The sequence below is a fragment of the Dermacentor variabilis genome, chromosome 3 (assembly GCF_050947875.1).
Source record: "Dermacentor variabilis isolate Ectoservices chromosome 3, ASM5094787v1, whole genome shotgun sequence".
In the NCBI taxonomy this organism is placed as follows: Eukaryota; Metazoa; Arthropoda; class Arachnida; order Ixodida; family Ixodidae; genus Dermacentor; species Dermacentor variabilis.
The window spans coordinates 215,397,103-215,422,103 of record NC_134570.1 but is presented as its reverse complement, the minus strand read 5'-3'; the positions used below and the strand labels follow the sequence as shown (position 1 = coordinate 215,422,103).

Below are 25,001 nucleotides of genomic sequence, written 5' to 3'. Positions count from 1 at the left end.
CAGTCTGCAACCGCAGTCATTGGTTATCATTTTTCATAAAACCTGAGATGGCCAAAACACGCTTAGTGTTGTGGCATTGAATAGCCTAGCACTGTGAAATATTTGATGCTACGAGATCATTCCGGAAACGGCGACGTAGGTCGGGGCTGCAGGCGGAGACGGTTGCGTAGATGAAGTGCCGCCAGCACGAGCCGAAGTTGCACTGTCGCCGCGGCGACCGCTGCGAAGCTCCATGATGGGCACGCGCAACGTCCACCTCCACCAAATTAATGTTACGTGTAGCTGATGTACAAGTCTATTTACAATATATTTACACGTAGACAAACGGCGGCAAAGATGCCGACGCTATATCAAGCGGTGGCCACGTCCTCTTCTTTCTCCTCAGTGCAGCCACACTGTGGCGGCTGTTCCGTAGGAATATGGCGTTAGTTTGCAAGTACAGTAGTACATAATCCATTGCTTGGTTTTCCAGAATGTTGCATATCATGCACTGCCATCTCGACGTACCACGGTTTTTTGTGCAGATTCCTTCGTTTCACAAGGCCACCACTGCTTGCACAGCATCACCGGACCGCCTTCCTTGATCTTTATGTGCCATGTGGCAGAAGAAAATACAAATGCCCACTTATTGATCTGCATGCTTCGTTCTATGCAACACTCTATGCCGTGAGTGTGTAACGGCTTTGTGCAGGAAAAATGTTCCTAATGAAGTCTCATGTGGGCTCTGGTGGCTAAGTGTCGGCTGTGTGAGAATTTCACACTTACAGATGCTGTTAAGGGTTCCTGATTTATATTTTCATTGACCACCTGCAGAAAGTTTCACGTTTCAGTATATAAGCAAATTATAGTTGAATTGGCGCTTAATTTGATATTAGGCAACGTTCAGCTGAAAGTGATCAGCAGTGCTCGAACAAGTGTCGCATAACGCGGAGAAATGTTTTTCAACCCGGGGACTTGTCTTTGCTGGGGCAGCAACATTCTTCCTTGGCAGCTCTTACATGGTTCAGTTTTCTCGACTCAGTAGAGATGTAGGAGAAGGAGCAGAGTAGGGTGAGGCGACTTGACATGCTCAACATAGGGGCTTAATTGGGATTGCGAGGTGTGTGCAAGCTCGGGAGTTTCCCCAAGCCACTCAGATTGCTGCCACTATAATTCATGAGAGTCGACTTGGTGTTTGGGCCTACGTCACATATATAACGCGAGGTTAATTCTGAGGCAAGAGATTTTCAAGAAGCTCCTTATATATGCGTAAATTTGGATGTGATCCTGGAACCACAATAGGTCTCATTGTGGCCGCTAGTTATGTATCTTTGGGGCCAATGAGTATATGCAGCTCTTCAATGAACCTCTTTGACACCAGCTGGTGTAAGCGGCCCTGGGTGTGTGCCGCTATGAAAGCGTCACTAATTATTGAACATCTTCGATATCAACTTGGGACATGGGTCATCACAACAAGCACCTGTGTATGGATATCTACGTATGCCCTGTCGGTGTCGGGCAAGGTATCTGCTTGCATTTTGTTTCCCTGACAAAAACTCGTCACCTCGTCGAATTACTAATTTCAACCTGAGGCATTACCTGTTTGACTTTAGTTAGCAGATTATGCTCAGCTTGCTGTGAACTTTGTCGTGTTCAGTGGCTGGGAAATTTGTGCTCCAGGTACTAGCACAGTGCTAAACAAATCGATTCAGAGTGGGCTGCGCTACCTTGGTTTTTTTTCTTTGCAGCTGCGTATTGCCTGCGAGCATGACATGTGGTAGTGACTTGTGTGTAGATATCAATTAGAATTAGAATAGGTATGCAAAAGTATTTTCAAAATGTTTAATTTTCTCTTTGGGTCATTGGTGCTGTCTGACATCCTTTGCATCATTCTTTGTAGCACGCTCGTTTGCCTACAAAAACAAGTATCGCCTGTTGGAATGCATACATGGAGTCCTAATAGCTCGTGATGCTGTTTTGAGCTAAGCAATATTGGCCTTGGGTGCACTTTTGAATTTTCAATTGTACTGAAGCTTGACAAATGCTTGAATTTCCTGTCAAAATTGTTTGCTTATGTATACGTGATTTATTCGATAATTTCACTTTCATTAGGCCAAGAACCGCTGAGTGTACTATCTCAGGCACATATTATTCGACAAATGTACCAAATTTCCAGAGCTTTCATTGCTTTCTCATACATCTAAGACATCCTAAATGATTCACATATAACTCTCTTAGACCTCATAAAATTTCCGAACGAGCATAATAAGCTTCCAAAGATCCTCTAAAATCTCTAAAAGAGAGCCAAGGCGCTCCCAAGATATTTCTTTAAAACTAAGTTAAACAAAGTTCCTTAAAGGTTTGAGCAGCAACTCATGTACATTCTCCTATATGTTGCTATAAAACAAAAAAGGAATTCCAAAACTATCCACTAGAGCACCCTTAAGCAAAACTATCAAAATATAGAAACAGTTGCTCCCACATTTACACCTAAGCACTCCCACAATGAGCGAAAGTAATTTCCTAATGGTCTCTTTAAAAATTCCCTCAAGAAGCCAAACCGCTCCGAAAATATGTGCGTAACTCCTAGAACTACTATGAATTCTCAAAAGAAGCAAGTTATAATACCGAAGCCATTTAAAAAAGCCCCCTTGGTACCTCCGAAAACACCCAGTGTGGTGATGTTTGGAGGAATAAATAACTCCCAACATTCCACAGAAATCCTGCAGCTCGCGTGCTCAAAGCAGGAATAAAAAGTTCCGAAAGCTCCTCATGAACACTCCCACAGTCTACATGTTTAAAGCACTAGTAAGAAATTCCCAACTTTCCTCATAAAGACCCTTGCAGCGATATCGCTCAAACTGGCTATAATAAGCTCCCCAGGTACCGCAAAAGCTCAGATAAAAGAAACTTTCCAAGTTCCCCATAAAAAGATCAAAAATACGGATGTGAGAAAAAATTTCCTTCTCATGGACTATATTGTGCTCCCGTCAAACCTAACTCCATAAAATGATAAAACCTGTATGCAGTGTAAGAAGATCTAACAGAGCACTGGGCAAACAAGCATGTTCAAATAAATGTAATGGCCACAACGTACCTGTGGGAAACGCAGGGTGCGCGTCATCTGTAATCGAACTTGGCGGGGCACGCATTCGGATTCGTATGGCAGGAGTCCGGTGACCATGACGAACAGTATGACACCAAGTGACCAGACGTCCGCTTTCTTTGGCCGGTACCGTATGCCCTGGAGCACCTCCGGAGGGGCATACGCTTCGCTGCCGCAGAATGTGGCGCTCAACTCCTTGGGGTTGCCGCCTTCGCCCGCTGCAGAATGTGAAGGCAGGTAACCATTGGCCCAATTTCATTTTTGTTACGCACGCACCACCTTCAGCACAAACAAGATTTATGCTTACCTTAAAGTGGACGATAGATTATAAATACGATAAACGTTTGTTGTACAACTGTGAAAACTCTTAACGCCTATTCGTGTGACTTATACCGAATTTAGTGCACGCTTCAACATTCTATCAGTGCACGTTCAATGGACGTGCAAAAAACACTCGAAATATTAGCACACAATGCGAGAACAGAAATGGCATCAGCATTTTCGCGGCCACAGTCGATCAACCAACCATCCAATCAATCAATCAATCAATTAATCAATCAATCATTCAATCAATCAATCCTTTATTTCAGTTTGCAGTACAGTGTGCGGCAGTACAAATGGCGTAAGAGAGAAAAAGCTGTCTTACGACTGCTTGACAAAGCTCTCGAACCCATTTAACAGCATTGACAGTCGCGACAGGAGAAAATAAAAAGAAAAAGTCCAGCAATGATAAAGTGCAATTTGTGTACTGCAATGAAGTACCTCGGACATTGTGAGCACAAGATTTACGTAAATCTTTATGCAATGATTTATGGAACTTCAAATGCAGTTATACCACGCAGTGAATACTCGCATATAAACTACAGAGTACGAAAAATATTTGGACTAACGTGAAACAGTATAAAATTATAATAACAAAGGGAAAGTCAAATGGTGCAGAATATAATGTCAACAGCAGTTAAGTCATGAATGAGTGTCGAATAGCAGAAAATGACGTATAGCATAAATTATACAATTCAGTGTTTAAACATTCAGGCAATAAGTACATCAACATTGTGAAGTCATAGTTCTACGTCGAGGTAATGTACAAGTATGTCGTTTTTTAGTCTCATATGGTGTGATATGCTTGGTTAGTTTTACTATGCGATTAAGGAAGGGATCCTTCTTTGCTATCATTTTTTATAAAAAACAAGCAAACCTGTATTGAAACAATTTAATTACACCAACAATTTTGTATTTGAGGCGTAGGGGAAGTGTTGGAGCATCGTATGGGGTATCGGCAATTATCCGGAGCATTTTTTCTGAGTGAGTGAGTGAAAACATTCTAAATGGCCGGCTATTTGGGTGGGGTGGGGCCATAAGCACCCGAGCCCAGGTGACGGCCTCGAGTCCTTGGGCATGAGCGGCTTCCGCGGCGTGCCGGAGGGCCCACAGTTGATCAGCGAGTCCTGCTTTGATCAGCCATTCCTGCTTTCAGCACGAGAGCTGCAGGATTTCTGTGGAATGTTGGGAGTTATTTATTCCTCCAAACATCACCACCCTGGGTGTTTTTGGAGGTACCAAGGGTGCTTTTTTTAAATGGCTTCGGTATTATAACTTGCTTTTTTTTAGAATTTATAGTAGTGCTAGGAGTTACGCATATATTTTATTATCACCTCGGCGTCCGTGGGGGCTACCGCGAGGGCTAGTGCCGCCTTCTCGGCGTGAACAGGGCCGCCTCCCAACACGCCCCTCGGTTCGAGACTGCCGTGTCTACTCCGTTCATCGCGGACTCCTGGTGCACGCTACCGGTGCGTTCCCACAGCATGTGCTGCCGCGTCGCTCTAGCGCCGCACGCTTTACAATCATCGGACGAATAAATTCGGGGTAGCAGAGGTGAAGGATCACCGGGTTAGGATATGTGTGTCTCTGCAATTGCTTCCAGGCTACCACCTGTTTCTTGTTTAGTTTTGCGTGTGGTGGTGCGTATTTATATCGGTTCAATCTATAGTGTTGCGTGATGGCTCTGAAAGTGGTCATGTGATCCCCCCCCCCCCCCCGTCCACTCCCGCATCGCCCTCGCGGTGGGCGCGACGTCGGGATTGCCGGCGGGCGGCGCGGCTCGGCATGTAAGTCCGAGCTGCGGCGTGTGGCCGTCTCGTTGCCCGGGAACGGAGGGTCCGTGTAGGCAGGGGTCCATACCAGGAAACTGCCGTTTCTGCGGCAAACATTGCCTTCTTAAATTTTGAGAATGCGGGCCCCTTCCCGGGAGATCCAGCCGCTAGCGTTGCTGTGTATCGCTGCCTGCAAGTCGCTTATTATCACCTCGGCGTCCATGGGGGCTACCGCGAGGGCTAGTGCCGCCTTCTCGGCCGCCTCCGTCTCTTCCGTGCATGTCGTCGAGCTCGCGACGCATGTTCCCGGGCGCTATTCTCGACACGCATGGCGGCTGCATGGCCGCGATTATCGGCCATGTTTACTCTCTCATTGGCTGTGGAGAGCTCACGTGCTTTGTAATTTATGCAGGGGAACGGAAGTTTAGCAAAATACAATGTTGTGTTTTCATCAAGATGACCAAACCTGACGTAAGATGCAAATTTTATCGGCTAACTCGTTTCTTTCTTTTTTTTTTTTTGCTCCTTGCCAGCTATATTGCGGCGTTAGCGCTTCAAAAGGAAAGTGAGCGGCAGCGTACAAAATCCAGTGCAAGGCATCTGAAATTTCGTGAAAATGTGGTGGCGATGTAATATATGCGCCATGCCAACTTGCTGATTCGCTGAAGGAATTGCAGTAGCGCTGAAGCGTTACAGGAAAGGTTCTTTCACAAACGTCAGTTTGACATGGCGTGACGCTGCGCTGGGCCGCCACTGCAGAAATTTTCCACCATAATTTGTGGTGCGACGAGCGGCGCTAATTAAGCTAATGAGCAGCCATATGCAATGGCGGCCGAAAGGAATGCCTATCGCCACATTTCCCAAGTCGTTTGGCGCCATGAAAATATCTTGTTCATAACGCGTGCTCGTAGTATTTGCATCGCTCTCTGGTGGTGTTGGCATTTGTGTATTGGGCCATCATTTTTAGGAGAAGGCGTTTATACGAAATAATATTGGTTCAACATATGAAACGTTCTGCAACATTGTCCACTTTTCACTGCTACGTTTGTATTGTAATCATAATTAATGACTTTTCGCACAATCAAAAGTTATGACAACGACGCCTTTATAATTTATAAAACGAAATGTACGTAAGGTTGCGCCTTAAAGTCTCCTCCCGCGGTGTGAGTAACCTGCGAAGTGAACAAGAGATGGCAGCGCCGGCGATTGCGTAGCGCCAGCTGATACTTCTGGCGCGCGCAAGTCGGCCGTTTCTCAGCCAGCTGAGTCGTGCTGAGTCGCATGTGTTTCGCGGTATAGCGATAACGTGGCCTAGAACGTGCATTCATCACCACTGGCAGGCCGCGTGTGTTGACTCAAGGTAGAAAACAAGCGCATTAGGGCGAACGTAGGATGACTCATTCTGTTTCCCGGGTATACGCGTTCTAGCTAATTAAGCAGACGATGGCAGCGAGAAGCGTTTTTGACGGCGTAATCGTGGGCTTTGATCTAGCTGCTTTATTTTTACTGAGGAGAAGAACTGTTTTGCTTCACCAAGAACGTTAGGTTCGGTGCTCTCATTTATATTTCTTAGGCAAAACGTCAAGTAAACGAAAGCAAAATGGGGCCATCCGCGCCATTTTGAAGGCGTCGCGTCTTCGTCATGCTTTGGAGAAAATGTGCAGTGTCCAGAGTAGCGCCCCAGCTGCGGTCCGTGATTGCGACCGCGAAACGTCGCTCATAACGGGCCGCCTCTACGTAAACCGTTTCTTTGCCGCTGCCGTATTTCTTTTGCAAGTCTCACGCGCGCCTGTTGCGCCAGCCGGCGTGATGTGTCGGGTTCATGTTCTTGGGCAACGACGAAACAACGATGCACTCGCGAATCAGTGTGGGTATTGCAACCTTTTCACCCTGCTGCGTGTGGTAGCTGATGCCCAGGGTCTCAAGGATGTGTCGTCCGGTTATGTTTTTTGCCAAACGCTCGTATTGCGCAACGTTGTGCGCTTCGATTATCTCATCTAGGGTATTGTCTAAACGCAGCTCGACAAAAGTTATTCGTACTGGTATTGATCGGCAATCCAATGGCACGTCTGTACGCCTTGCAGATCAGGCGGTCTAGGTCGTACGTTCGGTCATCTGCCACTTGAGGTAGGAGGCGACGTACTTTATGTGGCTGGTTACGAAAACCTAAACCAGGCTTATCCTACTGCTTTCCTTCATTACACTATGTCTATTTGTGATACGTTTCAGCAACCGGATGGTTAAATGGACCGCAAGCGCTAGTATGCGTGCGGTTTCGTCGTTGTTGCCGTCGGCCGACAGGTGCAAGCCCAGTACTCTAATGTTGTGAACATGTGGGATGGCAGTGCCATCCGATGTGACTCTCTGTGTGCTCGGCTGCGGAATCGGCGTTCTTGAGTTTCCGGCCCCTGCCCGTGGGTATGTAGAGCAGGAGCTCCGATTTTCCGCGGAGCGTTCGAGGCCCGTGTCGCGCAGATACTCCTGCACCGCGTCGACAGCCGCCTGTAACGTTTGCTCTACGTGGCCGTCATTTCCCTCAGCAACCCAGAGCATGATGTCATCGGCGCAAAAGCTGTGGTGGAGGCCTTCTATCTCTGCTAGTTTCTGGGGCAACCCGAGAAGCTCGACTGTAAGCCCCGCTACGGGCGGCTGCAAAACAAACCCAAAAAGACGGCGCGGGCCATCTGGGCAGGGGCCATGCGTCTCGACGAGATTGTTTGCACACTTGAGTAATGGCTGCCAATGATTGACACAGAGCGGGGCCTTGCAGCCAAGCAAAGTAACCACCCTGCCGGCACCCATGGCTGCCGCAGAGTTCGGGGAGCGGAGAGGACCACCAGCGCCGCAGTAGCGGTCGCGCATCACAGTGAAAATGGAGCTTCGGACCCCCGTCGCGGGGAGCTTCCTCGCAATCCCCGCAGGCGTTTTCCTTGCGCGCGGCCGGCTGGTGGGTGTGAACTCATTCACAGCTCGAGGTTCCCAGAATGGGCGTCGGACGCCCTAATAGTCGTGCGCGTCTGACTTCCGCGGTGCTCTGGTGGGTGACCTTGGAGTATGCGTGATTCGGGTCTGGACGCGGGCAACGGGGATCGCGCGGCATCAAGCGGGCGCGCCAGCCTCATTACTTTTTATTGGTTTGCATCGCGCGCAGACCGGCGTATGGGTTCTTAGAGCCGCACAAGAGCCTACGGTTTTGTCTCGGTTCCGAGGCGCCGAGGAAACGTCTTCTTCGGCTTACAGCCCGGACACGGGGCCGACCTTGGCGGGTGGACAATTATCCCGTGCTCCTCTGTGACAGTTTGGCTTGCAAACAATTGCTTATTTATGGCGCCGCATGGGCTTCGGTTTCTTGGAATCTGGTCGCGTCGCGCACGTGTTCGAGCACTGACAACATGGTCCCGACGTTTCCTAGCTTTTAGGTTTTGCGAATGTGTTTTGTTGGTCAGTGCTTGTTACGCCAGCTGTGCTCGCGTGCCGTTTCTCGGAACTTGCGACGTGTACAGCTGGCGTGACCCTCGCCCCTTTGTTCCTATATAGATTGTATTTTGGGTGAGAATTCTACACTGTGAACTGTACTAAAAAGATTTTCTTTGATTGATGGTTGTTCGACTGGCCAATCACGCACGCAAGTTCTGCTGAACGCAGCGATTGGTGAACGGATTTTCCAGTTGGAACGTGACCCGGCGGTAATTCGCCAGCAATGATTTTGGGCGGAGCGTTGCGTCTAGAAAACGCGGCCGCAGCGCTCCGATCGGGAGTTCTTGACCTGGCTTCGGTGCTAAGCACCATCGGCTCTGCCGAAATAGGGTCGCCCTATGTGGTCCAAACCAGTGTAACTATTTGTAACCGACGTACTGTTGAAACTATACAATCCTGTTACTGAACTTTGTAATTTTATCTGTAAATACAAGTTCTGTTCGTTCGTTACTTCAGCGTCTGTGTCCTTCGAGCCTAAGTCACCCATTGAGCCACCTGTGCAGACCGTCTCTGAGAGTTCGTCTCGGACGCTGACGGTGGGGGTGAATTTCAACGAATCAATCGATCGATCGTGGCATCGAACTCTTACTCCGACCTTAGAGAGCATGGGCGAGATGACGGAGCCCTGCGGCGTGGCCGTGCAACCTATGTCTATGTCTTGCGATTCCAGTCAGCCGATCGCTATGCGGGCACGGCGACCAGTAAGTAAGTCACGTACGTAGTCGTACGTTATCTCATCCAGTCCCAATGCTCGTATGCTTTCAAGTATGGCGGCGTGTTTTACGTGTCAAACGCCTTTTTGAGGTCGAGTCTGAGTATTGCTTTTGTGGATCGCGTGGGATTCTCTACGATGGGGTGTTTCAGTTAAATGATGACGTCCTGCGTAGAAAGGCCACGACGAAACCACAGAATCGTTTGCGGTATCATGTCTCGGTCCTGGAAGTAGTTGGCAAGACGATCGAGAACCGCGCGTTCCATGACGCTGCTGACGCAGGGCGTCAGGAATATTGGTAGAAGGTCGTCGATCTCTACCCGTTTACCCGGTTTGGGATCATAATTATGCGCGCCGTTTCGCACGCGCTTGGTGTCGCGCCCGCATTCCATGACACGTTAATGTAATCCGCCAGCCGTTTTACCGACTCGTCGTTCAAGTTACGGAGCGTTTTATTGGTTATCCCGTCCGGGCCTGACGCCGATTTCTCTCTTTTTTTTTTTTTGCAGCTTGTGCAGTACCACCCTCACCTCTGCTACGATGAAGTCCGCATGTGGCTGCGAGTTACACTCCCCGGCGTACGCCAGATGCGCGACGGAGCTAGGTTCCTTGACGTAACGGGCTCTCACGACTTCAAGAAAGTCCGCGGACGTGCCTTCGTTGTCGTGAACTAGCCTGTTGATCTTATGCGCGTCCGCTGATTTAATTTCCTCAGGATCCAAAAGATACTGGAGGAGGTGCCATGTCTTGGCCATTCCTAGCTGGCTCTCCATGCCGTTGCACGTTTCCTCCCATTGCGTTCTGCATACCTGCAATGCGTGATCCTCTATGTCTCTGTTTCGCCGTGCTATGCGCCTGCGTAGCGTTCGATTGTGTCGTTGACCCGTCCAACCGTCTTGCAGGCTGCGCTTGCCTTCCTACATGTGTAGGAGTTTACTACCTATCACCTCTAGGTCAGCTTCCGCCGGGACTTCCCGCGTTGGCGCTTCATCTTCCTCCCTGAGCGTCGCAGTCCAGCTCTTGGTGTGATCGATTACCGCGCTGCCGCCATTATGCACTTTCCGGACTTTGCGAAACGCGTCCCATTCCATCAGCCGATAGTGGTTGCCCTTGGTACCGTCCCGATTACCGTGGTGGTGGTAGTGTGCTCCCGCGTCAAACTGGATCTCGATCACCGAGTGATCGCTACCCAAGTCCTACTGCATGTAATGCCGCCGCGAGGCAGCTACGTTCTTTGTAAACGTGAGGTCGGGAAAGTGTCCGCGCCTACACTGTTGCCCCTGCGTGTGGACACGGAAGGGTTCAAGCCCTCCAGCCGCTCATTCTTCTCCAGCACCCTCATTCTGCGCGTCTTACCACAGGCGCTTGCCCTTCGGCGTTTCGTAGTAAGGGCCCGTCGCCGGCTGCCTCGCGCGCCTTTCGCAGTAACGTGCTAAAGCGGTGTTTGCCTTTGTGTCCGCTGTACTGGTTCAGTAAAAACAGAACAAATCATTTTTCAACGTTCGGAACAGTGGTGTTACCCCAGGCTAAAAAGCAGCAATTTAGGTATGAGTAAAAAAAAGCGTAGTATAAACTAGAAACCAGCATTTAGGTATGAGTAAAAGAAAGCGTAGTATAAACTCAGCCTACCCTTGACGGGCAAACTACGTATGTTACATGAAAAAGTGCTGATAAATCTGGAAAGAGTGCCGCAAGTTTTATTTATGTGAGTATCGCATGTCACAGTAGTAGTAAAGACTACACCCAGAGAAGTAAATTCATCAACATAATCAATACCATTATTATTATATAAGACTTCATAAGAGTTGATACGATGGATTAGATATGTACTGGCTCTTCGGGTGAAAAATCATTGCCTGTTTTTATTTCGTTATATTTAGCGAATCGCACGAAGGCCATTTGGACAACGAAAGAACCAGACTGCCAGTGTCGGTCATATGAAGAACGTTATCACACGAAAAAGCAGGCAGGTATCATCTCCATACATAATGCATTTTACCTCTTTAATAATGTTAATATATTCGTTGACATAAGTATTAAAAAGCAGAGGTCCCAACAAACAGCCTTGCGGGACAACAATTTTGATTTGCAGGACTTCAGACGAATAGTTTCCAATTGTTACATATTGGAAACGGGAGCTTAAGTAGAATTTAAATGTATTGCTACACGCGTGTGGTATTTAGATGTTTGAATGAGGCGCGTGCGCGCCGTCACTCGAGAAAAGAGGCGGAAGAACGAACTGGGCTCGCGCTGTGATTCTAGCCGGTCAGCGCTGCAACCATTGTTGCAAATATAACATGTAAATAGTTGCTCGTCTTACTGACTGGTACTTTACGTAACATTGTGGTGGAGGTGGAACGTTCGCCGTCTTCGCTACGGAGCTCCGAAGCGGCCGCATCGTCGTCTTCTCAGCCATGGCTTCCGATGGAACCACCCCGTCTCCACCAACACCTGCGGCGTGAACCACAATGTACGTTGCGGTTCCTAGTCTCCGTGATGCTGGGACATTCTTCGGTCAAATGACGTTGACGTCGACGACTGGATCAGAATGTATGAGCACGTTAGCCAAAGCCACCAAGGGGAAACTACCATCATTACAGTCAATGTGATCTTTTATCTGGATGATAAACCGCGTGACTGGTTTCGCAACCATGAGATCGAGCTCTCCAGCTGGGACATTTAAAAAGAGTGGCGTCGCGGCATATTTGGCAACCCGCCAGGTGGCCAACAGGCTGCGCGAAAAGAGCTTGCCACCCGTGTCCAGTCGTCGACCGAATCGTACGTATCCTACACACAGGATGTTATCGCGCTTTGCCGGAAAGTCGATGAACACATGACCGAGGTTTACAAGGTGGGCCTTATCCTAAAAGGTATCGCGCACGACGCCTTCAATTTGTTCGTCTATAACGATGTTTCTACCATCGACGCCTTCGTCAAAGAATGCCGCCACTTCGAGGTAGCCAAAAGCCGCCGCTTCGTCCCACAGTTTTCCCGGATCCCAAACACCCCTGCCACGTCCTCTTGCTCCGCTCTTGACGCAACACGACGATTTCAAGAGAACGTCACATGTATCGTTCGCCGTGAGATTGAAGCGGCGAGTCCGGTCCACTTTAATCCACGGCCGCCTGACGGTACCTTTGACCAAGCGGTCCGCAATATTTCCCTTTATTCAAGCAGTTGTGCGGCAAGAAATTGCAAACCTTGGCATCCCTGCCGCCTGCTCTGTCTTCCGATCTGATTCGGCACCGATTCCCATGTACACAACCTAATGTGACCTGCATTTCGCTCCCAGACCATGCAATCCTGCAGAATGGCGAACCCCAGACGACAAACCAATCTGCTTCCGTTGCCACCGCGTTGGTCATGTATCCCACCACGTCCGCACCACATGTATGCCGCTGTACTGGAGCTCATTCCCTGCTCCTCGCCCACACGCCGACGCTCGCCATTATTCACCTCGCCGTCTGTACCCTACTTCTGATGCCCCTAACAGGCGCTCCTCCGTTCGTCGCCGTCGCCTTAACGCCGTCGCTCCCCGTCACCCCAACCTAGCCGCTTTTCCTCGCCAAGCCGACGGACGGAAAACTAGGCCATGCAGCTCTTGGAGGTAGTGCTGCATCACGTTCATCCTGTCCAAATCCTCCGTTGACATTCTTCACCAACACGAACCTAATTGAAGTAGACGCAGGTGGTGTTCCGTTGACGGCATTATTGATACTGGAGCCCTAGCGTCCATAATAAGCGCTAACGTATGCCGTGGCATCAAAAAAGTTCTTACGCCTGCCATCACTCGAGCTGTACGCATCGTCAATAGCACCACTGTTGCCGTCAGGGGTATGTGCACGGTTCGCATAGGAATTGCTGGCCGCCAATTTCCAGTCCTGTCCACCGTGCTGACCAGTTACCATCATGACCTAATCTTGGGGCTCGATTTTCTGACGACGCATTATGGCCTCATCGACTGTTCTAACGGTACGCTGTGCCTCGAGCTTCCTCCTGTTTCAGACGTTCGCCCCGAACAACCGAACACCATTTGCACTACCGCGTTTGTTCGCTTACCTCCAAAATCCCTAACCGTCGAATTGGTCTCGACGGCAACCGTGCCTTATGGCGACTGTGTCGTCGCACCACTTCGTGATTTGCTCCTGGCGCGCGACATCTCTGTGCCACACTGCGTTGTAACCGTTGCCGCCAATCGAATGTGTCTCCCCGTTATCAATTTTGGCTTGACGAAGCAAGTGTTACCTGAAGGCATCGGGGTGGCTGCGCTCCGGTCAGTGACAGACGACCACGTCACTGCTTTTGCTGCGGACGTGCCTCCAGATCCTAATGATTACCCGCAAGATGCCTTGAACCTCGAAGGCCTAATACGTCGCATGGTCGCTCCAGACCTCGCAACTGGCCAAGCAACCGCCCTATATATTATTTTGCTTTCCTACCGCGACATATTTGACACTGCCAATCGATCACTTGGCAAGACGTCCCTTGTTAAGCATCGGATAAAGACAGCCGATGCTGTTTGCATTCACCGCCGACCATATCGCGTGTCCACGGCGGAGCGGCAACTTATTCAGCAGGAAGTAAACAAAACACGCGCTAGAGGCACTGTTGAGCCTTCGTCGAGACCTTGGGCGTCGCCAGTCGTGCTCGTCAAAAAGAAAGATGGCACGTGGCGTTTCTGCCTTGATTACCGCTATCTAAACCAAATTACTAAAACTTATGTTTACCCTTTACCACGAATCGACGACGCTCCTGATTGTCTGCACGGTGCCAAATACTTTTCGTCCATCAACCTTCTCTCTGGTTATTGGCAGATTTCCGTCGATGAGCAAGACCAAGAAAAGACCGCTTTCGTCACTGCAGGTGGCCCCAACCAATTCAAGGTTATGCCATTCGGTTAATGCAATGCCCTCCCCCCTTTCACATGGATGATCGACTCACTGCTTCAGTATTTCAAATGGTTAACTTGCCTTTGTTACCTTGACGACGTCGTTGTGTTTTCTCCTACCTTTGAGGCGCACCTTGAGCACGTCGCAGCTATCCTTGACGTATTCCGCAAGGTTGGGCTCAAATTAAACTCATCGAAGTACCACTTCGGGCGCCGAGAGATTACAGTGCTAGGCTGTCTCGACGATGCTCCCGGAGTACCACCCGACCCGGAGAAGATTCGAGCAGTAACGGATGTTTCTGTACCTCAGTCTGTGAAAGACGTCCGTACCTTTGTGGAGCTCTGTTCTTATTTCCGACGGTCCGTGAAACATTTCGCAACAATCGCTCGACCACTCACTGAACTTCTGAAGAAAGACGTGCCTTTCGCGTGCGGCTCTCCTCAGGCTGCCACATTTTCATGGCTTTTCACGATTCTCGCCAATCCACCGGTCTTGGCCCACTTTGACCCGTCCACACCTACGGAGGTCCGAACCGATGCCAGTGGTTATGGGATCGGCGCCGTCTTATCGAAACGCCAACATGGGCACGCCCGCGTAATAGCCTACGCTAGCCGGCTCCTGACAACCGCAGAGCGCCACTATTCGATTACCGAGCGCGAATGTCTTGCTCTCGTCTGGGCCGTTTCAAATTTCCGCCTATATTTATATGGCAAGCCCTCCTCAGTAATCACAGAGCATCATGCGCTCCGTTGGCTTTCATCGCTCAAGGATCCTACTGCCCGGCTAGGTCGTTGGGCCCTCCGACTTCAAGAATATCGCTACACAGTGACTTAGAAGTCGGGACACGAACTCCAGGAAGCAGATTGCCTCTCTCGCTACCCATTCGAAGACGCGACCTCTACGTGTGATAATGACACTGACGCCTGTGTTCTCTCTGTTTTTCCACTGCTCCATATCGCCTAAAAGCAGCGCCGTGACCCGTCCTTGTGTGTCATCATTGACCACCTGGAATCGTCACTTGTCGACAGTTCCCTTCGCTTATTCACACTTCAAGATGGCGTACTCTACGGCCACAACGCTCAGCCCAACGGTCGTGCATTACTCCTTGTAATCCCTAAAAACCTTCGCCCGGCTGTTCGCCGTGCACTGCACGACCTCCCCTCTGCCGGTCACCTTGGTGTGTCATGCACCTACGACCGGATCCGCCGACGCTTCTTTTGGCCAGGGCTTGCTCTCTCCGTTCGAAGAAACGTAGCTGCGTGTGAGAAATGCCAGCGACGTAAGACACAATCGACGCTCCCTGCTGGGTACCTTTCATCACTCGACATTCCCGCGGAACCATTCTTTCGGGTTGGTTTGGACTTACTTGGCCTTTTTCCTCTTTCTACCTCTGTGAACAGGTGGATCGCTGTGGCCACGGATTACGCCACGCGCTACGCCATCACCCGAGCGCTTCCTGCAAGCTGCGCCACAGATGTCGCGGATTTTCTTCTACGTGACGTGATATTATTACATGGAGGTCCGCGACAACTTCTCTCAGACCGTGGCCGGACATTCCTATCAAAATTTATCGCGGACATGCTGCAATCCGGTGCCACGAGGCACAGCCTATCCACGTCTTATCAACCGCAAACAAATGGCCTCACGGATTGTCTCAATCGCACTCTCACAGGCACGCTCGCGAAATATGTCTCTTCAGACCACACTGACAGGGAGCTCGCTCTACCGTTTGTCCCGTTTGCTTACAATTCCTCGCGCCACGACACAGCTGGGTATTCCCCATTTTTCCTTCTGTTCGGCCGGGAACCAGCACTGCCCCTCGACATAACTGTCCCTGTTCACGCGGTACCGATAAGTGAATATGCACTGAAATTCCAAGAGAGTCAAACGCCTTTGTACGACCGGCGACACCGAGACGTGCACTTCCCGCCTGGTTCTTTGGTGCTTCTATGGTCTTCGTTGCGTCAGGTCGGCCGGTCAGAAAAACTTCTGTCTCGTTACACAGGCCCTTACCGAGGGCTTCGTGCCGTGACTCCCGTCACATACAAGATCGCCCCTGACGCCCCATCTGCTTCCAAGTCCAGTGATATCGTGCACGTTACACGACTGAAGCAGTATCAGCCTCCCAGTGATGACATTTAGACGCTCTGGGACGTTGCTTCTGCCGCGGAGGGAATATGCTACACGCGTGTGGTATTTCATTGTTCGAACGAGGCGCGTAGGTGTCATCACTCCGGAAAAGAGGAGGAAGAACGAACTGGGCTCGGGCTGTGAATCTAACCGGTCATCGCTGCAACTGCTGTTGTAAATATAACCTGTAAATAGTTGCTCGTCTTACTGACTCGTCCTTCGAGTAACAAAATTAAGGGCATGCTCCCGTACACCATCGTGTTCTAGCTTTGCGAAAATAATGCCGTGGTTGAGCGTGTCGAACGCCTTGCTGAAGTCTACAAACATGCCAAACGTGAGTAGTTAGGATTCAAAGTTATTTAGTATATGTTTTGTTTGATCAAGTAGTGCATGTTGTTTTAATATATTCCGGGCAAAACGATACTGAAGGTCAGTAATTACAGAGTGTTTGAGAAAAAAAAACCTGCAGAAAGCAGCGAATTATTTGTTCCAGTCCCTTATAGCAATACGCAAGGATCCATAGAGGCTTATAGTTACTCCATATATTCCGGTCACCTTTCTTGTAAAATGGCTGCAACTCTTGCTAGCTGCATATCTGCGGGAAATTGTCCTGCGATCAGTACAGTAGTAAATATATGTGTTAGGCATGGGACGTGAAAGGATAATGCATATATTACCGGCCCGCTTTGAACATTAAATGCGTCTACGCTAGAGCTATCGCGTAAAGCATTAAAGGTAGAGTATACCTCATTGTCGTCTTTTGGTTCAAAAGATAGTGATTGTGGCGTTCGGTTACTTAGAAAAGAGGAAAAGTTAAGATTGTAGCAGCTTCTACCAAGCTGGGAGAGGAATTCATTGAAGGCAGCGGCTAGTTTTTGTCCGCCTATGACTCTTGTGAATCTCTCGGTTTGGGTATCTCTGTTTAATAGTTGATTCAAGTATCTCCGTTCATCTCTTGGTGACAAAAATTATCTTTCGGTTTACATCCTAGTAATTTTTAATAATATCGCGCCAGCGTTGACGGCACGGCGTGCACCGGCGAGGGGCACTCCTGAAGTGCGCACCAGAATGCATGGGAACTGGAACATGTGCGGCCGCGCCTCGCCGCTAAAGGCCGCTGTGCGCGGAGTGGTATTAACAACACATTCTAAGCGTGTACGGGCACAAACGTGAAGAAAGCTCCTCCAGTGCCAGCCAAGGATTAAAACAAAAATAGCGAATGTTCTTATTACAACCATGCATAAAATTTTCTATATCAATAATTGTAATATTGCCAACAAAGCAAATGCGTAACGTGAAAGTTCCACCAATATTGCACGGTTTTATTATAACTTACAGCGCACACTAAAAACATGGACAAAGAAGAGAGACGAAACATGAGATCTACCGTACTAAAATAGATTGCAAGGTAACATAGTACCATGCAACGAGAAAGTAAGAGAAACACATGATCAACGAAACATGGGCGCTAGCATTAACTGACATGAATATAAAGATCGTTGGCAGATGTATGCATTAGAAAAGAAAAGGAAACGCATAAATCTTACACCACCACCTGTCAAGCGCTGTACCAAACCTCAAGAATTTCATTCCTGCGCAGCCTACTGATATCTTCTTTCATTTGTAGTAAGCAAAATCGACTATGCGACAAGAATCTATGTTCACTATCAATTTCCACGACCCTCTGCTATCATCAGACCATATTGGCCCGTGTCAGGATAAACTATAAAAGAGTTATGAAAATACGGAATGTACCAGCAGTCATGACCATTGACAAGTCAGTGCCCAACTGTACCATTTCATAACTTGTTTTAGTGCCCTCTCAGCCGTTTATTGACATAACACTAAGTTTTCTCACCGGAAACGCGGCCACAAGATCCCAGGATTGTGTCAATAATACTTTATCCGCCGTTTAAATAATTATCGTGGTAAATAACTACAATATTGCAATAATAATTAGCGTATAGTCTTACGACTCTAAACCAGACGCGTTTTGACGAAGAAGCTTGTCTTTAAACGGTGCCTGTAGCGCCTAGAGACGTGACTGCGATGCTCAGGTGCATACACAGGGTGTCCCTGCTAGCTTGGACCAATTTTTAAATATGAACCCAAGATCTCTAGAAAAATCTTACCAACTGCACAGTAGCCGTTGTCGTGAGTACTTACAGTCAGTAGCTTTTTCACGCTATGTGATGGTCGCTGCAGCATGAGAACGCGCTGCTTACGCGTTGATAAGCGTAACGAAGCCTCAGGGGGGAAGTTTCGGGGTATTTCGAAGCTGGGAAACCGTGACGGCGCAACTGTGAGTGTAATTTTGCGCACTCATCTTGTTCTGTAAATAGGCGCGCCCGGAACCTATGTTCCTTTTGTTCCCCTTAGCATAGAAACAAACCTTGCGCGGGCTATGTCCATCTAATGCGTTTTGGCGGATCTGCACGGCCAGCATATGCTGTTGTCGATTACGTAAAATCATTTTTGCTTGAAGTAATAGTGCGTAGATAATAACGGGAGATCTCAACGGTACCACGCCAGTGACGTGCTCTTCAAGAATACAGTCATGCTATTCGCCAATGACCAGAAGGCTAAAATGATCCTGGCTCTGAAGGCGACGCACGGCGACAAGAGGAAGGCAGCCAAGCCATTCCAGATTTGGTGTTGTGGAGGACGCCCTAGTCCGTGAACAATGCTTAAAACGTAGGAAGTCCTTTGCGGGAACGGTAGCTTTACAAAAAAGTGACACAGGACTGCCACGGTAGCTCAAGAAGCGGAAACGGATGTTTTAGCATTTTTTGCTGCTATCCCTCACGTTAGTGTACGCGACGCCAGTGTGGAGGCCGGACCCTCAAGGTCATCAGTGTACAGGATTTTAATGTAATATGCACCCGTATTATGTATAACTTCATCAAAAACTTGAAGACTGGGATTTTGAAAACAGACTTCACTTTTCCAATTTGGATTTTCGCCAAATTTGAAGAAGTACCGCACTTTCTCGCTCGCGTACTTTGGACGGATGAGGCTATTTTCTCCAGAAACGCACAAGTTAACCTTCACAACGCGCACTACTGGAGCGATAGGAATCTCCGCTGGCTGGCACAAACACGACACCAATTCCAGGGGTCGTGCAATGTGTGGTGCTGTATTTTTGATGGCAACATCATCGGACCCATCTTTTTTGACAAGACACTAACGACGCACAGCTATGTCAACGACATACTCGAAGGCCTCGTTGACGACGTCTGTTTCCAAGGTTCCACTTGCGCACCTTCGGAACATCTGGTTTCAGCACGATGGTGCTCCATGCGCATAGTAGTAATCAGTCTCGAGCGTGGCTCGACAAGCTTTTTCCTGGACAGTGGTTTGGCGGGCACGGACCTGACCCTAGCCTGTAAGGCCGCTGGACATGACACCGCTGGACTTCTAGCGGGGCTACGTGACAGATCGCATGTTTAGCAGCGAAACTACCACTGGACGCCCTAGAGGCAAAAATAAGCAGAGTCTGCCACGAGATTCGCGCTTATCGCACCACGCTAGTTAGGTCACGAAACCTCTTGAATCATCCTACATGACGAAGCTTTGTACGATGTGGCTATAAACGGTTGCAGCCGTATATCTTTCAAAGCTTGCTTGGAGGCGCTTGAGTACGCTCTTAACCAAAATTATAGCCTCTGCACTCTAAGAACAGTTTACACCCTTTGGCTTGCCCCCTTCTGCCACACAATAATAATCGTCATCTGCCTTGATGCGTTTCCTTTATTTATCGCTGCAAGCCAGGAACTTCCCAGTGACGAACGGCACGCGCGTTATCAGAAAGGGCACTCCAAAACTGTTCTATGCTGATAACACGCGTGTCATTCGTTACTGGAAAGTTCTGGGCTCGCAGCGATAAAGAAAGGAAACGCATCAAGGCAGATGACGATTATTTTTGTGTGGCACAAGGGGCAAGCCAAAGGGTGTAAACTGTTCTTAGAGTGTGGGTCGTAACTTGCCACACCAGAATAATGGTTATCTGTCTTGTGCGTATTTCCTTCTTTAACGCTGCGAGCCCGATACCTCCAAGTCACGAAGGGCATGTGCATTATCACCATGACAGAGCACTTTCGACAGGAAATTAGCGAGTGCAGCGTTTTAAAGAAAGGAAACGCAAGCAAGACAGAGGGCGATTATTGTTGAGTGGCAAACGTACACCCCGAAGGGCGTGCATTTGTTTAAGGGTGTAGCGGCGCGCGAGCGCGCATCTATTTCATATTTCCCGGGCTTTACTTTTTGCTTGGAAAGAACAACCAGACACACTTCAGCAGGGAATAAATGCTTAATGCCGAAGTTGTTGAAGGTGCATTACAACTTTGCAATCGATATGTTTCTGATTCAAGCAATAATTAAAAAGTTCACTAATTAAAACAATTCACTACACTCTAAAAACAGTTGCACCCTTTGGGGTGTATATCTGTCCCACAACGATAATCGTCATCTGTCTTGCCCGCGTTTCCTTTCTTTAACGCTGCGAGCCCGGTACTTCCCAGTCACGAACGGCATGCGCATTATCAGTGTGACGCAGAATTCTCGACAGGGAAGTAGCGAGCGCCGTGTTTTCAAGAAAGGAAACGCAAGCAAGGCAGATGACGATTATCGTTGTGGTACAAATATACACCCCAAAGCGTGCAAACTGTTTTTAGAGTGTAGTTAATACTTCGTGACGAAAGAAAAACTGGCTGTAAGTACACACGGCTGTTGCTGCTACGCAGTCGGTATAATTTTTCTAGAGCTCTTCGGTTCTTTTTAAAATCTTGGCAACGTTAACTGGGACACCCGGTATATATAATGTGGCGTGGATACTCGTCGCTGTGGCACAATTGGTGCTTCAATATACGCGTATACGGAGGTTATGGGCTCGTATCCGACCGGTGACACCTAGACTCGTCATCCACTTTCATTTGCCTTTACCCCCTTTATTAGTTTCTATCACTCAATTTCAGCCCCAGGTATCTAACCCAATGCTTTCCTGGGCTTCATTGTCTGCTGGCTTTACATTCACATGTGTACTTTATCTTTCTCACGTGACCGCTTTTCACGGACTAACAAATGCTTAACGTTATATCTCTGTGCAGGACGCACCTGCACGTATCTGAAGTTTCGCGAGTGTTAGCGATAGTTATATCCGCTGCTTGTCTTCACAGAAACTTATGTAATATGATTACAGGGGCGACGCGAATTGTGTGGCTCTTTCTGGAATGTACGCCATCACCAGCGATTACGCTGGAACTTTTTTACGAAAAATGGGGCCCTATAACGTAAAAGTATGGCAATATGTTTTTATTCCAATCTCCTTATGGGAAATTTGCATAACCACCGACGCAAGCATCGGGCAGTAACCCGCAACGTTGTCTGAACAGACAAATCAAACGCTCTCCTCCATCACAGGAGGTCACTTTTGTTTGCTTGAAAAACGAATATCATTGCCTACACTGAGCGCCTTGTACTATCTAATTGGCTGACAAGAGGCTAGGAGCACATTCAAGTGGAGAGGGATTCCATCGGGCCGAGCCAGTTCACTGAAAATCGATAACCGAATGAAGAGGGTGGTACCGGCGTCTGTATTCGGTTCACTGTCCCTTACTTAGCTTGCAGTGGCTGGTGAAAAATCGCGGTGGCATGCAACGGAAGCTTAACAATGACAATAAAACAGATCCTCAGCAAACAGGAGTTGGTAGCACGTGGTCGGAAGCGTGCCGAAAGGGCTCGGAAACGTTGCACGGCTGCGCAAAATTTTCATTACACGCAGAAAAACTCATGCTCTCCGGCAGGCGCGAGTATCAAGTGCCTGAGTGATCAGCAGCAGCCATCTTTTATGCCTTTCGGAATGGGGCAGCCTGCGGCTACTGAGAAGAAAATTCAGTTTTGTCCGGCACATTAATACATCTTTAACGCGTACAGGTTACTTTGACGCGGTAAGATTTTGCGGTTTTGTGACGTCGCGTGACAGGCAGGTGAAGTGGGTCCAGCCCGAAAACTCTTGACCAATAGCCGAGGGCTAATGGCGAAAAGGCAACTAATCGGAAATAACTATTTTTTTTTAGTCAGATCATGCATAATCAGTGTGTACACGTCATATCAGATGGGGAGCTATCGCGGTTTTCGTGACGTCGCGTGACAGACAGACAAAGTGGGGTGGTCCAAAAATGTTTTTGACCAATCGCGTATAGCTGATTGCAGAACAGGAATAGAAAAGTTTGCAATAGCTTTACATTAGAGTGCCCATGTTCTCCTATACGACCGATATGGTTCTGTACAGAAAACAAAAACAATCCACGCCTATGCACCCTCTGGACAAAGTTGGTCTTGCCTTCCATGTACTCAGCAAGGCTTCTTAGTTCCGGGTCTGCTCACTGCTGTTCGACGAAGACGTCGGCGCTTATTGTCCCCAGGAAAGTGTCCTTGTCTTGGTCGTCTTTCGGTGGCAGGTCGGTGAGGTGCGAGACAGGAAATCGGCATGAGAGTTTTCCGTCCGGACTCGTACACCACACTGACGTAAAAGTCTTGGAATCTAAGGCTCCACCGTGCTTAGCGTCCTGATGGGTCCAGACTTGCCAGCCAACAGAATGTGTTATGGTCGCTCATAACTCTGAAGGACCTATCGTATATATAAGCTCTAAACGTTGCGGTAGACAAAATGATGGCAAGGCATACTTTTTCCATCGTAGAATGCTTGGCTTGCGCTGTCGATGGAAAGCGGCTAGCGTGACTATGACTAGCACGGCACCGAGGCCTGCATTGCTTGCGTCGTTATTGATTTCCATAACGGTGTTTTCGTCGAAGTCAGTGACTACAGGTGGGGACTGCAGGCGTCGGTAAAGCTCTTGTAATGAGTCGGCTGGTGGCATTTCGTGAGGTGGATCAATGTCTGGGCGATGCCTGAAAAGTCTCTAGCAAAGCGTCTATAGTACGCACAGAGGCCAAGCAATCTGCGCTTTGATTTGTTGTTAACGGGCTGCTGGAATTTCACTATCGCAGCTGTTTTTTGTGGGTCGGGAGGGACTCCGAACTTGCTAATGACGTGGCCCAGGAACATGAGCTCTTCGTACGTGAACCGGCATTCTTCCGGCTTCAGGTTGACCAGGCATGGCCTGATTGTCTCAAGAATTGTTCGAAGCCGCCTTATATGATCGTCGAAGTTTCTGGCAAAGACGACGATGTCACTGCAACTTCGTGGAGCTCACGACGTTACTAATTCAAATCGAAGGTGTCATCAACTCTCCACTCCTGACCTACGTCTACATGGGGCGAACAAGCCCGAACTTCTAGCACCATCCCACTTTCTGACAGCAGACCAACTGACCTCTCTTCTTGACAGCGGTTTCGCTACAGAGGCGGCTCAGGCCCCTGTTAAACTCACCCTTCGCTTGTGCTACGGACAAAGAATGGTCGACCAATTTTGGCGTCGCTGGGAAAAGGAGTGCCTGACGAGTGCCTGATCAGCATATTCCGCTGTGCCGAATTCGTCATGTGCACTGAAAAAGGAATTCTCGCTTTAGTTCATGAACAATACCTACCGGGGCAACTCTGGGAAACTGAACAAGTAACAAAAGTTCTCGTTGGCTGAGAAAACAGAATCAGAGCCTGCATGGTGCGCATCCCAAGTGGAACCACAATTAGATGATCGATTCAACTTTTGTACCCCATGGAATACATTGACGAACGACCTGAAGCTAATTCCGAGGTAGTATGAAGAAAGTGCCAACCTTAGTATCATTCTTTCAGTCAACGGGCAACCCTGTATTCCACCGAACTCGCTCGGCAACGGACATCACTATCGAAATAAACGTAGTTGTTTTGTTCACCTCAAACGAAATAGAAGGGTCTTTGTTAATCTGTCGTAATTTCCTCATAATTTTGCGTGGCCGCACCATATGCAGCAGCCGCCGGAATAGAACTCCATGTTCTAAACTTTCGCTTACTATTACATTACTTAGCATGGCTGCGGACAAAACTGAACACTTCGCACTCGATTACTGCGGACACTCGCTATCAGTGCACTGGCGTGAGGAATCGCGGCAGCAGCAGTGAGCGAAGTTACATTCGTGCTGTGTATCGCTTCAATGAAAACACAGCGCACGCAAATATATGAGCCTTTGGCCTGCCTAGACTGTGCGCCCGAAGCACATCACTTTCGCGATAAAAGCTTGTGCGACCGCGCTCGGGTTTTTAAGTTCATATATATATATATATATATATATATATATATATATATATATATATATATATATATATATTGTCACGGGGTGGTGACGTAGATGGACACAGTAGCAATACTGTGAACGACAAAAGTAACTTTTATTGAGCGAACCTGTGCCCTCAAGACAGGCTACACTTATAGCACAACAATAGCAGCGAACACGGTCGGCGATCGTCGAAAATCTGATCAGCGGGTCAAGCGCGTCGGCTTTTATAGATCAATGGTCGAATGTTCCAGACTAATCGCTGGGACCCGTGCGCCTTCCACAAAGTTCTACATTATTCGCGTCGCGCAAACAAGCAATCAGATTCCACAAGTTTCGGTCACAGGCAGTGGATGGAACCATCGATAACATTCTAGAAACTTCCCACACATGCAAGCGCGT

The 25,001-nt window shown here is 48.6% G+C and overlaps 1 protein-coding gene across 1 annotated transcript in view; it reads right to left on the bottom strand.

Moving 5' to 3' along the window:
• LOC142575019 (testis-specific serine/threonine-protein kinase 3-like) overlaps positions 1-25,001 on the bottom strand; it is a 191,388-nt gene that overhangs the window by 3,641 nt on the left and 162,746 nt on the right. Inside the window, exon 5 of the mRNA XM_075683993.1 lies at positions 3,077-3,303. Within this exon, the coding sequence (XP_075540108.1) occupies positions 3,077-3,303 (227 nt within the window). The remainder of the gene's footprint in view (positions 1-3,076; positions 3,304-25,001) is intronic.